The following is a 17,529-nucleotide window of genomic DNA, read 5'->3' as shown; positions in this document are numbered from 1 at the left end:
AGTAAAGCTGTTAAATATAAGTAAGGCATAGTACACATTATGGCATTTTTTTAAGATTTCTCTGTAGGTTTCAGCTGCAGGACACTGGCTCAACCAATAGTGTGAGTTTGGGGCAGGACTATTTGTTTTAAATGACCAGTGACAATCAAGGGGGGTGTTTGGTAAACATGTCAGGAAACAATAATTATTCATGCATTTCCACTTGCAGTGTTGCAAAGTCTATGGCTATCCCACAGAATTGGGCTACTTTTACACTTTTGCCACGGGTTGTTTTTTAGTGATCTCACCTCCGCCCAGAACATGATTTTGACAGAGAGGAAAAGCATGGGAAAAAATGCAGTTGGACTAGTTTTGAGCTAGTTTTGATCAGCAAATAGGCTGATTTTGTTTCGTAGACCTGGCAGCCCTGTCCAGTTGGTGGAGCTAATGGCACATCAGATATATTCAGCTTTGAGAACGACTCAACTAAAAAGATCTCACATAAAGGCTGTAGATGTACACTCTTAAAAATAAAGGTGCTTCCAAAGGTTCTTCACAGCGATGCCATAGAAGAACCATTTTTGGTTCCACAAAGAACTGTTCAGTCAAAGGTTCTTTAAAGAACCATCTCTTTCTTACCTTTTTATAATCTGAAGAACCTTCTTTCACTATAAAGAACCTTTTGTGAATGAAAATGGTTATTTTGTTGTTAAGGGTTGTTTTTAGGATGTTTTAGGTTATTAGTTTATTCTTTTGGATCGTGAAGCACCTTTATTTTTTTAGAGTGTAATAAGGTAAAAAATGTAATATCTATTTCATCTTTTATTCATGCATTTGTTTGTTCATTCATTTGCTTATTTACATTCAGTTTACATAAAAAGGTGCTCATAGAACTCCTAATCTAAATTTATTTCAGTGTGATATAAGAATGCCAATGACTTTCACATATCAAAATGACCCCCCCCACCTCCCCCCAAAAAATATAGCTATGCTTCCATTTTAAGTTTAGATTGAAACCATTGTGTAATATATAAATGTATATTTCTATACAGTGGTGTGTAAACAAAAGTTAACTCTCACTGAACATTCTTGAAACAACTGCAGAATAAAGCAGTTTCAGCATTTTTTCCCAGGGGGCTGCAGGGAGAAAAGGCCACTCATTAATCACAATGGCAACCGCTAAAGATATTTTCAGATCAATATATATGTCAGTTTACCCTTAATTTTATATGCAATTTTAATTAAGAATCATGACTCCAGCAGATAATGCAACTTGCAACTTAAGTAATAGTGGTTTCATTTCAGCAGAACACGTTCTAAGAGGCTGTTTGGCAAGTGAACGAGACAGGAAGATGAATTTGACTGCTGAGCATGACTGTTTAAAAATAAAGATAAAGTGAAACTTTCAAAGTACTGTCCTTGCAGGTCAATGTGTAGTGTTATGTTAGACCGCTAGTGTTCAGAGATTTAAGGTGTGTGTATCCGTTGTGAGTTTATCAGGCCTGACTGAAAGTCTCCTTCCTAAAGTCACAGTCCGCTGGATACAGAAGCTTCTTATCAGGAAACAGCTCGTCTGTTGGTGTCAAATCATCTATCTCTGTTGAAAAATGCCCTGTGCTTTCTACCGTTGATGTTTCCTTGGCAACACTGTAAGTTAGTGCCACACTATAGGCTGCCTTGTTCGCCTGGGCATTGCGTCCACAGCGGCAGAGCCTTTTGAAGGCAGCGCGGAACTTTTGAGACATAGCGTTGTAGATTAGAGGGTTAATGGCACTGTTGAGGTAGACACATGTGCGGCAGAACAGCAGAAACCAGGTATCCAAGTAGGCCTCTTGCAGGAAGGAGTTCACTACCACCAGAGTGCGGTACGGCATCCAAAGCACAGCGAACAGAATGACCACCACTGCCAGCATTTTTGTAACCTTTCATGAAGAAATCACAGTAACAGTTTCAGTGTAAAACATAACATTTGTTATGACATCTATCTATCTATCTATCTATCTATCTATCTATCTATCTATCTATCTATCTATCTATCTATCTATCTATCTATCTGTCTGTCTGTCTGTCTGTCTGTATGTCTGTATGTCTGACTGTCTACCTGATTCTATCTATCTATCTATCTATCTATCTATCTATCTATCTATCTATCTATCTATCTATCTATCTGTCTGTCTGTCTGTCTAACTTTCTGTCTGTCTGTCTGTCTGTTTGTCTGACTGTCTACCTGATTATATCTAATCTATCTATCTATCACTATCTATCTATCTATCTATCTATCTATCTATCAATATCTATCGTCTGTCTGTCTGTCTGTCTGTCCTGTATGTCTGACTGTCTACCTGATTCTATCTATCTATCTATCTATCTATCTATCTATCTATCTATCTATCTATCTATCTATCTATCTATCTGTGTGTTTGTCTATCTGTCTGTCTGTCTATCTGTATGTCTGACTGTCTACCTGATTCTATCTATCTATCTATCTATCTATCTATCTATCTATCTATCTATCTATCTATCTATCTATCTATCTATCTTGCTTAAGAACAGACTGTATGATACTATCGACTACATTTAGAGCATTTATTTTTTTCAAATCTAAAACTTTGGTACTTAAGATGATCCCCTCACCTGTCTTCTGGATGCTGCAGTCGTGCTGGAGCAGCGGCTGGAATTCTTTATCTTGCTCTTTGGGGCTTTGGAGAAGTTGTCTTGCCCGTTCTTGTCCTCCTTGGGGTCCGACGGGAGAGGATTAAGAAACAAGATTCTCGCAATGAGGCCGTACAGGACAGTAGCGAGAGTAAGTGGGAGAACAAAAAATATGGCAAAATCGAAAAAATATATGGGCAGGTAAAGGTTTCTGGACACTTTGTAAGCGCACGTTATTATAGTGACATCTCTGTAGAGCACCTGTTGGATATCGGATAGGTAAAACCACATTACGCAGTAAAGCGATGTGAAAATCCAAACTCCAAAAATAATCTTCTTCGCGCGCGAGAGCGTGCATAAAAACTGCGCTTTGATCGGGTGACATATGGCGATGTATCGCTCTATAGTGAACGCTGTTATGGAGCACGATGATGCGTTGATTCCTAGGTACTGAAAGTATGTGATGCACAAGCATCCCGCGTGCCCAAAAATCCATGAACCGAACAAGCTGTCCGCTATGCTCGGCAGACCAGCTGCGATCAACACCATCAGGTCTGCGACAGCCAAACTAACCAGATAGCCATTGGTCGGGGTCCGCATATGTTTGGTGGTGAGAACCACCAGAATGACCATCACGTTTCCAACTATCCCGAGAGCGCATATGAGGAAAACTATGAGGACGCTGGTCGCCTTGTATTCGACACTGCGGTCAGTCCAAGTTTCCAGAGTCTCGTTGAATACTGTGAAGTTCTCCATTCTCAAAAAATCTCCAGCTCTTTAAAAAAACAAAATAACAGATATCAGATTAAAAATAATTTTAATTCCGTTGAGTTGACATAATTAAATACGGTTCATCCCTCTTAGAACTTTGCTTGATTTGTGAGCTCGATTCTTGTTTTGTTTTTGGTCATCAGAGAAAACTATATTAATTTACAATATTACATTTTAACACAAATCATTGGCTAATCGATCTCCAGAGTTGATTCTCCTCTAAATGTAGGCTAATGGAATAGACTGAAGGCAGATGTGCTCTCCGCTGTTGCTGTAGATCAGATGATGGATCTTCTGAACATGGTGCTGAATTTAGTCTCGCTTTTGGATGTGTGATGATCAGAAAAAGGGGGCGTTTTACGCACGCATACCATTCAGTCAAATGATTTCGAGTCTTATAAATGATCTTATGACCTTGTTCAATTTTTATGGGAGATTTTATGGTCATATTAATATTCTGTGTCACTAAAATGCGACACAAGTTTTGATTTAAAGAGTCTTGTCAGTAGAAAATCTGAGGTGTATTTGATGCTTGAGTAAGCTTAAGCTATTTTGAATACATTTTAAACAAAATACGTTATTTTTTTTTTTTAAATATATATTTAATATTTAAATAAATAACTCTGCAATGTGATACTATTTTGTCGTTTTCTCATTCTGTAATAAAGGTAAATGCTCCGGCAGCGTGTTCCTATAGTTACCTCAACGCAACTTCGGTTCACAAGCGTCTAACATTTGCAGGTGATCTGTAGCTATAATAACTTTATCTAAAAATGCGTTTCTAAATGTGTTTTTAAAAAGCAACTGTCAAAAAAGTGGGTTACAACACTTTTTTAAATGTAAACGGTCCTACTTTTGCATACACTGCTTTTCGAAGATAAGGCTATAGCATACTTGAGCATGTTTTAAAAGAAAATATAATTTCAATCTTTCTATACTTCAAAATTTAATGTTTAAATCAATCTGTTACTTTTCAATTCTTTGTGAAATTTACTTGCAATTACTGAGTGAAAATTGTTTATATACCATTTTATCCAGTGTAGTTTACTGTAATCAAAGCATTTTCATGTTTTGTATGTAGTTTTGAAAACATGTAATAGGCTAATAGAGTGGTTCTCAAACTTTTTAGACCAAGTACCACCATAATGACCAACATTAAAATACTGTAGCCTAGTAGGCCTAATTATTCAGCTACAGCTATGCACAGTTAAAGAAATGAGGCAGTTTTATTCCTAATAAGAATTTTATTATTGTCTGCCACTTTAAACATTGTAAATACAGTTTGAACATTAACACTACACTGCGCTTACATACAGGTAAATTTAAAGTAAAACATGTACATTACTTGATCAAAAAATTAAAGGGGTCATGTGATGTGATTTCAATTTTTCCTTTCTCTTTGGAGTGTTACAAGCTCTTGGTGTATAAAGAAGATCTGTAAAGTTGCAAAGACTAAAGTCTCAAATCCAAGTAGATTTTATTTATAAAAGTTAAGAGTCAACACCCCCCCCCCCAAAAAAAAAAACAAAAAAACAAAACAGTTCGTTCTAACACGCACCCACGTCTATGTCATGATGTGGGAACATTTGCATAACCTAGCCCAAATGTTCATGCAAAGAAAGTGGTTAGTGGCATAACATTTCCGTCACACGCTAGAGGCATTCGGCCAATCACAACGGACTGGATAGCTGGCCAATCAGCGTACACCTCGATTTTCAGACCAATGAGCTTTGTAAAAAATGACTTGTTTTAGAAAGGTGGGGCATAGAGGAGAAACAATAATCTACAGTATGTGGAAAATAATGTGTTTTTTGAACCTTAAACCGCATGAACACATTTCAATACACCAAATAATGTTCTTTTTAGCAATATCATATGACCCCGTTAACACAGGCATCATTTAGCCACCTGGCAAATTTTTTAAAGTGTTTTAACAGTTTCCCAACTTTACTACTGTAGCCATATGGGCGCTCAGTTTCTCTTGTTCTTAATACATTTGTCCAAAATCTCACTATATAAAATATGAACAGCTATGATATTTAAAACGTACAAAAGTGTATTGGCTACAACTAGACAGCAAATGCTAAGACTCTTCTCTGCTCTTTATACACACAAAAACTTTAGCCTTTATAGACAGCGTTTCTTGAGTAAAGAAAATGCTGTACTTATTCAAACAACAGTTTTTTTTATTTACCCTTGCATTGCTAAGAAGTAGACAACTGTCTTCAAACTGTGTGTCGTGTCGCTTCTGAATGGAGGTGGGGTGGAGTTATGAGGTTTGACTGACAATTTGAGGATCCAATGGCGTTAAAGAGGTTTAGTCACAAGCTCTTTAGAATGCTTTTCATTGGTTAAATATTTGTAAAATCCACAAACTGACATAACAATGACCAATAGCACTGATTTAAAATAATAACGAAATATAATAGAGATAAGGAAGTTTTTGATAATTTTCCATGGTACACCCGACAACAGTGACTTCTGTTTTAACATTAATTTATATTTAAGTCAGTGATTCCTCTGTGTACCACTATAAGGAGCCCGCGTACCACACTTTGACAATCAGTGGGCTTATATACATCTTAACTTAAATTCTTAAGCTTTTGGTTATTGTCTTATCAGCTTCTATTAGACATTACGAAGTTTAATTAATGTATCCATAAATTGTAAGACAGAATGGTTAAATTTAATGTGAAAGAACTGAGTAGGCAACTGCCTGTATTTTCCACTGATCGTTCACATAAGGCATTCACATAAAATGTAAAAGCTTAATACAACAAACCAGGACATTTTGACCAAAATTTATATTTAAGAGAAATGTTCAATGAAGAACTGACTCCCCTTCGGTCAAAAACCATTTCAATTAATTTCATTTTAGGCGCACTCTAGAAAAGAAATAGCTCAGCCTATAATGAAAGATCTTTTCATCTGGCTCAGACAAGAACTGTTTCCAGGCGACACATGAATGACAGTGTTAATGCTTGAAACTTCTCTGAGCCATAGGTCCCTGTCTTCAATTTGGCCAGTGAAATTTCATCACATCACTTCTTTGAATTATTACATGTGAGAGCAAAAGTCTGCATGGCAAATTAGTGAAATAAATTATAAATTCATAGGTTGTGCATTATATTATTTTCGCATATTCTTTCTACACTGTTGTTTTGTTGTGGTGTATTATCTCAGAGAAAAAACAGTTAAAAGAACAACATTAGCTTATATAACATATCGTGACGTGCCTGTGACAATTCTTCTTTTTTCCCTCTTTTTTATTTATTTATTTATTTTTACTTAGTAACATTTGGCAGCTATTTCAGCAGCCATGCAAGGTTTATTTAATTATTTTTAAGAGTAATTGACTCATGTGGGACAGCACAGTTGCTCCATTATGAACATGAGAAAAGCTCTCCTCCTCACCAACTGTGGTTATGGCATACAGACAGAAGAGATCTGTCGTGCCAAGCAACTTCAGCATTTATTTAGGGGTCTGTTTCCAAGGGAAACGGAGAGAGGAGTTCACAACCCAATTAGCTGGTGGAGTGGCACCACTGGGACAATGTATTCTTAGATCTTTTAAATAGAATCTTTTAAAATGATCTTTACCATCATCGACTGACATGCTTGGCGGTTTAAAACTATGTCCCTCTTGTAGAATGTGTGAAATGAAGACTACTTAAAATGCAAATAATGTTTAGTGTCTGGCAAAGCAGCATAATGCACATGGAAATTCGACTCCACTTTTGTGCTTTGCTGCCACCTTGTGTCAAAGAAAGTAACTGACCATCAACGAGACTGACATGCATTGTACATGGTTTTAATTCAAACTACTTTTTTTTTTTTGTATCAAAATATAACAATTAAGAGAACATGGAAGTAATTTAAATTTCATTTACTTAATTTTAATACTTTGATCAGAGCCGATATTGCAATTTCTGTCATGTCCCTGATGCACATCTAACCTTGAACATGATAAAACGGCAGTTTATCAAGAAATTATAGGAGTTTTTTAATTATAAGAATTTCCCTTAATTTCGTTAATGACATCATGACCTTACTGAAGAAGTGACATCATTTTGGAGTGAGAATAACAGAAGAAACATCAGTAAGTTTTAGCATAGGATTTGAGGACATTCCTTTCTTGATAACACTGAGAAGCATCAGTTGATAATATCAACATTTTAAACCATAAGTGTACATCTAAAAATTGCTCACTCTAGCAAGTACTCAGTGGGTGTCATTTTGCTTGGAATATTTACATTTAAATGTATTTATTTAGCAAATGCTTTTATCCAAAGTGATTTACAAATGAGGAATACCATAAGCAATTTGTCATAAGAGTCAACAATATTCAGAATGCACAGTAAAAGTTTTAAGTATAGCTGTATTCTTGTATAGAGGTGTGATGCAGAAAGAGGAGAGAAGGAGTGAGAGAACTTTTAAATTGTAAAAAAATTGTTAATAAATAAATATTAAATCATTGTATCTCTACACACTTCTATCTTGTGTATAGATATATCTGAATTAATTCACTCCCATAGCCTACCTTGCCTTTTTTGATAATTAGTGCCAGTTTCTTCAAGTATAGGCCTGGCTATACTGATAGTCTTGCATAGTTCTTGCATTTTTATTTAGTCCTTAATTGCGGACATTAGGTCTATTTTTTCTTTGCTTAACTGAGCATATTTTCCCTTCTTTGTTCCCTTACCTTCCCAGTTATGATCTAAAATTGATGATCTAATTTTTTGATTACTGGTGTTTTAATGTTAAAGCTCCAGCCAAAAAACTGAATCCATTTTGTTTTAAAAATGATTAACGTATAAATAAATGAAAAAAAAAAATCTTGCTGTAGTACAAAATATTTAACATCAAATCTCATTATCATTAGAACGGAGAGCACTTATTCCAAATTCATATTCTCATTGCATTGTTGCTTCACATCCATAGCTGAATATGTTACTGTTCCTGTAATTCAGCAGTTGTCGGCTGGGTTGTAAAACAGGTCCAAGTGTATAAAGTAGGTTTCAGAGTTAAAGGCTCTTTTAAGGGCCATTTCCAGGAGAAATAAGTGAAGACAAAAGCAGAGACCCCATGGCTGTATGGTCTTGCAGAGTCCCACCAGAGTCATGACTTAAGGAATAATTGACTCCGGGCCATTGAATTATTAGAAAAATAATGCACACCCGAGGTGGTGATTCTCATCATGGCCGTTACACCTCTGGTGTGCATTATTTTTCTAATAATTAATATACTACTGTTACCACACCCCAAGACATCGATCACATGATATATTTAAAGGGATTTGTCCAGTTTCCTGACATTTTATCCTACCCATCAGATTTTCCTACCAGGGTTTACTGCGCATGCGCATATCAATATTGCATCCTTTTTCTCATGCTGTACAACAATATTTAATGTATCTGCATTACTGTGACAACAGTGTTCTGCAGCAGCGTCTCTAAACAGCACTGTTATTACCTCGCTAGTGAGAAATGTCAGGTGTAGGCCTATTTACTTTCGGAAAATCGTCTGTCAAGTGGTTGTTTTTGTTAGTCCTGTGTGCTGTAACGTTATAGGTAGGCTACTATATGCTAATTTCTGTTATTACAGTTAACTATGCAAACTGATATGGAACTCTAATGCGATCAAGAGAGGTGCCTGGAACTACGTTCGCCTTATGTTTCCCTGCAAATAATAGCACACCTCAGAACCTTCTTCAGCCAATCAGATTCAAGCATTCAACGGCCCCGTAGTACAAGGCCAGACATTAACCACACTCTCTGGCTCTACCATTCTCCTATACTGGGGAAGCCCTGAGGGCTTGTAAAGTAAAAGAACTGCTCTGCAGCCTCAAAATGAAACCTTTGGCCAATAACAACAACAACAAAAAATGCATTTGATGATTCATCATAGCCTAGCTTATTGTTCATCTACTAAAGTTGATATTATTAAACTGGGAATGCACACAATGAACAAATTTATAGCTTGAGCATCTGAGTAGATTAGCGTTCACATGTATTTGTTTGTAAAAAACATGCACATGAACACACATCAAAAATGTATGTATAATATTGCTGAATATTTGTACTGTACTTCAAGCTATTCATGGCATGGTTATTTAGAGTATATTGAATGTGCCTTACCAGTCTCAAATGTGTCATAACTCATTACACCAAATATTTACCAGAAAGAAGAAAATTCAGGGCATATTATTATGGGCATATTTTTCTGAAAACCCGCAGTTTGTATCTTCCCATAGTGAGAAACACATACATAGAGAATGAATCTGGTTATGTCAAAACTTTCCAGAGACTAAAGGTTGCTTTTGTGTGTCTGTCCTTTATGAAAAGAAGGGCTGGAGTCTTAAATGTCTCAAGCTGGCTCCTCCATAGCTATTCTTAGCTGTACTGTTACAGTCCCTATTACAGAAAACATCCATCAGCAGACATGCCACATCAGACACCAGCAGATAAACAAAACACATAACGCAGTGGGAAATAAGGTGTCACATCTTACTCTTGCAAGTTCCGAACAATCTTTAAGTTTATGCTCTCAAACAGGGTGTAACTGACAGTAGTTTCTGGATATAAAATTCTCTGTCTGTTTGAAAAGTGTCAAGCAAATGATGAATTTCATATTCTGAAAGACAATCCCACGTTTCACACTGTGCGCAGATGGCAAACATGTTTTTGTCAATGTTCTGTAAAATGATTATTCTTAGATCAAATAAATAATCTGAAACATAACCCAAAAAAAGTTTTCTAGGATGGGAACACAAGTAATGCACCTCGATGCTTTTCTTTTATGTACAATCATAGTTCACACTGATTTTTTTTTTTCTTTTTGTAATCTTTGTGTGCACTGGGACATTAATAATTAATATGGTTGCATTGTTTGCCAGTTTTATTTACACCCTTGTTGATTTTGTTGTCAATGTTCAATGATTTTCTTATAATGTCAAGATGTTTCTTAAAGTGACTAGTTAGTTGATTGTGACCCTTGTTGTGTTTCATATACCAAGTCAGGAATAGTTCACCCAAAAATGAAAATGTACTCCACCTAACACCATTCAAGATGTAGATGAGTTTGTTTCTTCACTGGAACAGATTTGGATAGGTTTAGCATTACATCACTTGCCCATCCTCTTCAGTGAATGGGTGCCATCAGAATGAGAGTCCAAACAGCTGATAAAAACATCACATTAATCCATAAATAATCCACACGACTCCAGTCCATTAATTAATTTCTTCTGAAGTGAAAAGCTGTGTGTTTGTAATAAACAAATCCATCATTAAGACGTTTTTAATTTCAAACTGTTGCTTCTAGCTACAATATGAGTCCATTATACTTCTGGGTTATATTGATGTTTTTATCAGCTATTTGGAGTCTCATTCTGATGGCACCCATTCACTGAAGAGGATGGGGAGGTGATGTAATGCTAAACCTATGCATAGAAAGTGATGTAATGCTAAATTTCTCCACTTATTTTTAAGGTAGTTAATTTAGTTTTTTGTCTCAGGGTGTTTCATGTAATCATGTCAGAAGGTTAAAAGAAGCACTTTCTGTAATATGTACATTATGTCAAAAACATGAGATAAAGCACTGTTAGAAATTTTCTATGATGTTTGTGCTTTCTTGACTAAACTGTGAGCACTGCAGCTCCCAAGGTTGATTTTGAATAGAGGTCATCGCAGTTGTCATTTACGGAGACCTCTATGTGTGCTTGCAGTTCGTTTCTCAAGTCATCTTAATGCAATGTGCAGCCCACGGTAGAGAGAGATGGTAAGATCTGAACACACAGGGGGCAAATTCTCATAAATGTCAATTTCCCAGTTTACGCTCTAGTAATGTTCCAGCCTCTGGAGCACTGCAATATCTTTCATGTGTTTTAACCAGCTGATGTCACCAGTCTTTAATTCAGTGCACTAGCAGATTGTTGCATTAGTACACATTGAGCCTTCACTGAAAAATCAGTGAGGCACACTCTAATTATGACCTATGGCCACCTAAACATATGCTACACTGACTGGCACCATGCTTGTTCAGAAAAAAATACATGACTTACGACAATTCAACTATAGTCATTGTGCTGAACTGTCATAATATATAGGGATATATATATATAATATATATATATATATATAATGTATAGGAGTATTTTTTTTTATAAATCTCAGATTAGGGCTATTGTTGCATACACTGATTTTTTTAATTTTTGTGTTATTATTTTTTTTGTTACCTTTATATGTTCCATTCATGCTCTACAATGAATTGTTTTGTGTTCTGTAATACGCTGTAAAAAGTAGTAACCTGCAATTGTAAGCTTAAAGAGCTATTTCTATAACTGATTTAATCCATGAAAAATCGATTTGTTGGCAAATAAATTTTTTGAAAACCATTTAATATAGATGTCACAATTTTTTCAGTGTAGTTTTACTGTTTACATTTAAAAATCTGTTATGAGCTGGTTACATTGTGACAACTTACCCCATATAGTGTGACAACATGCCCCCTATTCTGGGCAACAATATTAGAAACAACTTTTTGAAGTCAGGTTTGTGTCTGTATAGAAAGTGACTTTCAATAAATAAATAAAATCAGCATAAAAAAGTGATGATTAGCCAAGCTTCTACTAGTGGTCTCCCTTATTCATATATTGCATATAGACTCAAAATCTTAAGATATAGACATTATGACAACTTCCCTGTGACAAGTAGTCCTGATCTAGGATTGATAGTTATATGTTTGTATAATAAGCAGGTTCTATTGTGACAACTTACCCCACTATATGGGTTAATAATATGTGTTAAATTAACTGTATATTTTTCAATTGGTAATAACAATGGGAACAGTGTTTTTGAAGCCAAGACTTTTAAGGTTTGTGTCAGACACTGTCTTTCAAAAATAAAACAAACATGCAAAAAATATTCAGTATAAAAGTTTGACAACTAGGTCTGGTCTTGCATATGCATATATTCCATAAAAATATAGACCCTGTGAAAACATCCCCCTGTGACAAGTAGTCCTGATCTCCCCTATGCACACATATTTACAATTATGTGTTAAGTATTGATTGCCTCCCACCCCTGGCAATAAGCTTTCTGATTATATGAACATGGAAACAACTCTTTTGAAGCCAAGACATTAAGGCTTGTGCCTATAAAGAAACCGACTTTCAAAAATAAAACAAAATTATTCAGTATAAAAAAAATCATAGTGTATTGTGACTTTGTATTGTGAAAAAGCAATCAAAGATTCATTTCAGCGGATATGCGTCGTCGGATGTTTTCTAAATTGTATTTTCAAGAATGTTTTAATGATGTTAATTTCTAGGATAATTAATTTGGGACACAGCTTGGGCATGCATTCTGTATAGGGTGCGTCATAGACATAAATCTCACGAGGAGAACAGCATGAAAGTGTTTGATCAGACTTCATTTTCCCACACGACACTAGTAAACCTCCCTCCCCTCCCCTTCCCTTCCCTTCCCTTCCTTTCTCCCCTCTCCTCTCCTCTCTTCTTCTCGTCTATACAGCTTGTCAGAGGCTGACGGAGGATTGAGGCGACCTGAACGCGGCGCGCGGGCGGAACAGGACGAGCTTCCCTTAATTAACGGAGCGCGAGCCCTGCAGGAATGCCAGCGAGACGCTGTTTAGAGAAGGTAGGCGATACCTTTATTTTCTATGAGTTAAAAAAGGCGGCATAACATATAACCTAAGACAGGCAACATCTTTTCCGAGTGCTTGTGCATGCTGACTACTTTTTTTGAGACTGAAAACCAGGAATCGCTTTACTATTCTGTTCGTTGCTGTTGTTCACGCTTCGTTTAGGAAACATTACAAGGATTGCTGATTGGATAAAACGCACTTTTAGAAACATTTCGGTCGTTAAAACGATTAATGAACTTAAATACTAATTATAAATAAAAAGTAAGTATTCGTTATTTAACTGAAAGTATTTTTGTTACTTAAATTGTGAAAATCGATGCTCGACTTTACGATAAGACGTGTAGGATAGACTTCATCTTGAAACAAACACGTGCTGTGATTACCAGGTTGAGTTATACTTAAAAGTTATGCTTAAAACGTGTGTTAATTACTTTTACAATTGTCAACGGTGCTAAATATAACCTGTACATCGTCTCATCTTTGTGGGTCCAATATAATTCCACTGAAATGTATTGCAACCCCTTCCCATATGGTCAGGCATTGCATTTCTCTCTCTCTCTCTCTCTCTCTCTTTCTCTCTCTCTCTTTCTCTCTCTCTCATGGATGTTAAAGAACCTGCTATTTCTCTTGATTCCAGTTTTGCCATTAACATTTTGACACATTACACTAAACCAGACATGAAATTATGCTTTCTTCCCTCAAAATATTTGTGTTAATAAAAATATTTCTATACTATTTTCTGTTGCATTTCAAATGAAACGTTTTATTGCCTGATATAAATTGTTGTCTTCCTCGTCATACCGCAGGGATGCTATAGCCAGCATGCTATGAGATGAACATATGAATAGAAGCTGAAATGGCTGATCTTAAAGTCCTCTTTTGTGGTAAAGACGCTGTCCAGACTGATCACCTTGACTGGTCCCTCAAACACCAACAAAGTCATCACTCAGTGTGTGCAGATGAAAGGGCCCTTTCCAATGAAGAGTGCAGCCAGGCGTATCTGGAGGAGAATGTTAATGAGGTGAACAGGCTTTCAGAACCATGGACAGCACCTCTGCCAATTGGACGACTCTGCAAACTCAATGAATGGGGATTTGATGAAGAAGTTGAGGTATGTTACGATGAGCAGTTTGAAACAGCTTTTCCAGGTGTGGCTGACTTTACTGACCAGAAAGACAGTCAGTTGTTAGCAGAGGAGACCAACTATGACAACTTCAGTTGGAATTCATCCAAAGATCTCCAAGAAGGCGCCCCAGAATGCTCCCTGCTGTCAGTTGATGATTTCATGGTGGATTCATCAGAAAAGTCTGTGGATTACGGATTTATAGGTGCCGTTACCTTTTTAGTTACTGGGATCTCCTTGGTTGTCATCTCTTACACGGTCCCACGTGACGTCAAAGTGAATCCCGATACTGTTTCTGCCCGGGAGATGGAACGGTTGGAGAGGGAGAACGCCCAAGTGGGCGCTCACCTGGATAGGTGTGTGATTGCAGGGCTGTGTCTCCTAACACTAGGTGGTGTGGTACTGTCAACCCTGTTGATGATCTCTATGTATAAAGGGGAGATGATCAGGAGACAAGCATTTGCTTACTCCAAGCACCAAGCCAGACTCTATGGCTCTATGAATTTTAGAAGTGGCGCGAGCCAGACCAGTGCTCCTTCGCTTTTGTCCCTTGATGAAGATGAAGGTCCTGTTGAAGTCTTAAGTTGAAGCTGACTCAGCTTCTTGACTTGTTATCGCCATACGAAAACATGATCAAAACAGCTTTGTTATACTGTGATCTAGGAGGACCCACTGTAAAACACATTTTGTCATATTTAAAAAAACAATATTGTTCATGTAATACTATCTAAATTTACTTTTAAACTACTAAATTACTACAAAATTTGAGTCAAATAAACGTGACTACAATGGGTCATACAACAAAGGTAATTTTAAGGGTCCAATCAGGTAAAAATACTACACTTTTACATTGTACTTAATGGACAATTAAATGTTACATCTCTGAAAATGTATCATACCAACATGGACTTGAGCCCTGTTTATATGAAAAATATATTTGTGTGAGTTTGCTCATTTTTCCAAAGCATATGTTCATGTAAATATACAGAGTGCTTTACAAGTGCAGTGATATAAGCCTCAGTTTCTTTCAGTATGCAGCTTTTAACTATCATAGGACCACTCAGCTAAATTGCCAAATGTACATTTGTGTCATATTTAGCCAGTTGTCACAATGGAAAAGAAAATGCTTTTTCCTTTTTTTTTTTCAGACTTGGCAGTCTGTGTCTGACAGCTGACTTAATCATCAGTCATTGTATGAAAACCTCTCTCCAATCAGGAGGGACAGAGATTTATTCCAATGCTTCTGAAGCCAGTCAAATCTATATATTTGCATTTGTATAAAAATACACACAATAAACAGCTTTGCAACAGTACAGGGAACATGAATGCACACCAGGGAGGTTTGAACAAATTTTTGTGAGGTTAGTTAATTTAGAGAATATCTGTGCTTTTAATACACATGAAATGCGGAAACTGTGTGAGCAGATGTCTCTCTTTCTCTCTCATCAGTGTGCGTGTGTACTAGAGGAGTCTCATGGGAAATGACTGCTCTAAGTTTCTCCTTCCCAATAGCAGCTAACCCCATTAGAGTCACACATCATAACACGTAATGACCTGAAAGAACCAAATCCAGAATGCAGACCACAGCAAAAGGCACATAAAACCATTGTGTTGGCTCTCATTCCCCAAAGCACAAGCTGTCAGAAGGTCAAACCAACTGCACAAGGTTAAAATCTAATTGATAAAGGAATAGTTCACTAAAAGTAAAAACTAAAGATAATTTACTGACCCTCACATTGTTTCAAACTTGTGTGACTTTATTTCTTGTGCAAAACACAAAAGAATGTTTTGAAGAACTGTTTTTGTGCATACAATGGAATTCAATCGGGTACAAAACAACAACATGGAAATATGAAATAATATATATATAAATTCCTACATTTTTTCTTCTTCTTTTATGTTTTTATGATTCATTATTAGCATTCATGGAAACTTTTCATACCACAAAAGCTTCTTTATAGTGGACAAATGTTCTTTCAAGAACTGAAGGGTTCTTTGGGCAACCAAAAATGGTTCCCCCAAAACCCTTTTTTTAAGAGTAAAATATACAGGTTTGGAAAAATAAGGGTGACTATACACTAACATAGCAAAATTTAGGCATGTAAGCCTCAGGTTGCAGTTCAAGGGAAAAAAAATGTGCCCATGAGGCTTTGAACAAGCAATAGGCTCCGTTGGTGCTTCTGCTGAGGAGAACAGTCCGTATAAGAAACGCTTACCAAGGGCCGGATCAGATTATCCCTCCCTATACACCAGCACTGCAGCAAAGATTCCTGACACCAGTGTTCTTTTCATCCCATTTCTACTTGACAGCACACGCATGAGTGTTTTAATAGCCCTCTGAGTGTCTGTTTGTGTGAGAATACTCAAGGGTATCGTTAGATGTTTAAACAAACGCTTGTAAAAAGAAAAATTGCAGCTATTAAATCTACATGTTACTACCATCACCTGTGGTTTTAATAAAGCTTAATAGTTCATAGTGAAAAAAACTCAGAATTATGTTTCTGATATGGGTGAAGACTGATGGGTGGTGGTGGTGGGGTGGGTTGTGGTTTGGAGAGGAAGTCGCGCATATTTTAATGTCATGTATTTTTAGGTTGCACACAGTGGTGTGGATAGCAATTAATGAAATGTCAACAATGCGAGACCACAAAAAAAAGAGAACTGATTTAAATGCCATTTCTCATTCTCTGGCTGTCTCTATCTCTCTTTTGTTTCTTTTTTCCCCTGTCTAATACTCTCTAACCAGCACTCTGTATAATAACTCAATCACTTGGGGCCGCTGGCATCAGGAAATGGGGCTAAATTGATTAAAGGTTCAGTATGGGTCAGAGAGTGGGTGTGGACATCATCTCAAGGGACAAAGATACAGTCATTGTGTGCACGTACACACAATACAACTCATAGCTGTGGCATATCATAAATTGTCTGTGGTGCAGTGACATCCTAACATGTCATGTAGTTCTATTCTTCGGATAAAAAACCGGACCAAGCCAGTCTGAGTGGAAATAAGTCATTAAAATGAAGTCCAGTCTAGTTTGTCTGTGAGATTCAGATGGAGTTGTCAGTTATATGTCATGTGAGTGACCTGTCGGCCAGTTCATCCGTTCTGCTGTGACCATTTGTGCTGTTTAATGGCCTGTTCGACAAAATGATTTTTGTTACCTAGAGGTTGTTGCATAGCAACAGTAAAGATAAGATTTACAAAAAGCCAGTGACCATGAACGAAGTATCTTGGTGAAAAGGCACTAGTTCATCATTCATCGCTTGATTCGGAAGCTCGTTGGGTATCATTGAGACCAAAGAATGAACTCAGCAGCCTTAGTCACAAGGCTACAGGAAAC

At 36.7% G+C, this 17,529-nt stretch overlaps 2 protein-coding genes across 2 annotated transcripts; one reads left to right on the top strand and one right to left on the bottom strand.

The window, feature by feature from the left end:
• Positions 1 to 727: 727 nt before the first annotated feature.
• On the bottom strand, positions 728 to 3,713 carry LOC109060883 (thyrotropin-releasing hormone receptor-like). Its single transcript, XM_019078039.2, has 2 exons — positions 2,614 to 3,713; positions 728 to 1,901 (listed from the first exon to the last, which is right to left on the bottom strand). The coding sequence occupies exons 1-2, from the start codon at positions 3,385 to 3,387 to the stop codon at positions 1,476 to 1,478; spliced, it is 1,200 nt and encodes a 399-aa protein (XP_018933584.2). The 5' UTR covers positions 3,388 to 3,713; the 3' UTR covers positions 728 to 1,475.
• A 9,209-nt stretch (positions 3,714 to 12,922) lies between these two features.
• LOC122134199 (transmembrane protein 74-like) lies at positions 12,923 to 16,644 on the top strand. The gene is made up of 2 exons (XM_042776677.1): positions 12,923 to 13,058; positions 13,872 to 16,644. The coding sequence occupies exon 2, from the start codon at positions 13,922 to 13,924 to the stop codon at positions 14,774 to 14,776; it is 855 nt and encodes a 284-aa protein (XP_042632611.1). The 5' UTR covers positions 12,923 to 13,058; positions 13,872 to 13,921; the 3' UTR covers positions 14,777 to 16,644.
• The last annotated feature ends 885 nt before the right edge of the window (positions 16,645 to 17,529 follow it).

The sequence above is a fragment of the Cyprinus carpio genome, chromosome A19 (assembly GCF_018340385.1).
Source record: "Cyprinus carpio isolate SPL01 chromosome A19, ASM1834038v1, whole genome shotgun sequence".
Lineage (NCBI taxonomy): Eukaryota > Metazoa > Chordata > Actinopteri > Cypriniformes > Cyprinidae > Cyprinus > Cyprinus carpio.
This window is presented reverse-complemented; position numbering and strand designations above follow the sequence as displayed.

Excerpts from the sequence above, each read along its gene's own strand:
- LOC109060883 (XM_019078039.2), bottom strand. The coding sequence starts at position 3,387 with ATGGAGAACTTCACAGTATTCAACGAGACTCTGGAAACTTGGACTGAC. Across the intron at positions 1,902-2,613 it reads CTGCAGCATCCAGAAGACAG|GTTACAAAAATGCTGGCAGT; the intron begins GTGAGGGGATCA and ends TCTTCATGAAAG.
- LOC122134199 (XM_042776677.1), top strand. The coding sequence starts at position 13,922 with ATGGCTGATCTTAAAGTCCTCTTTTGTGGTAAAGACGCTGTCCAGACT.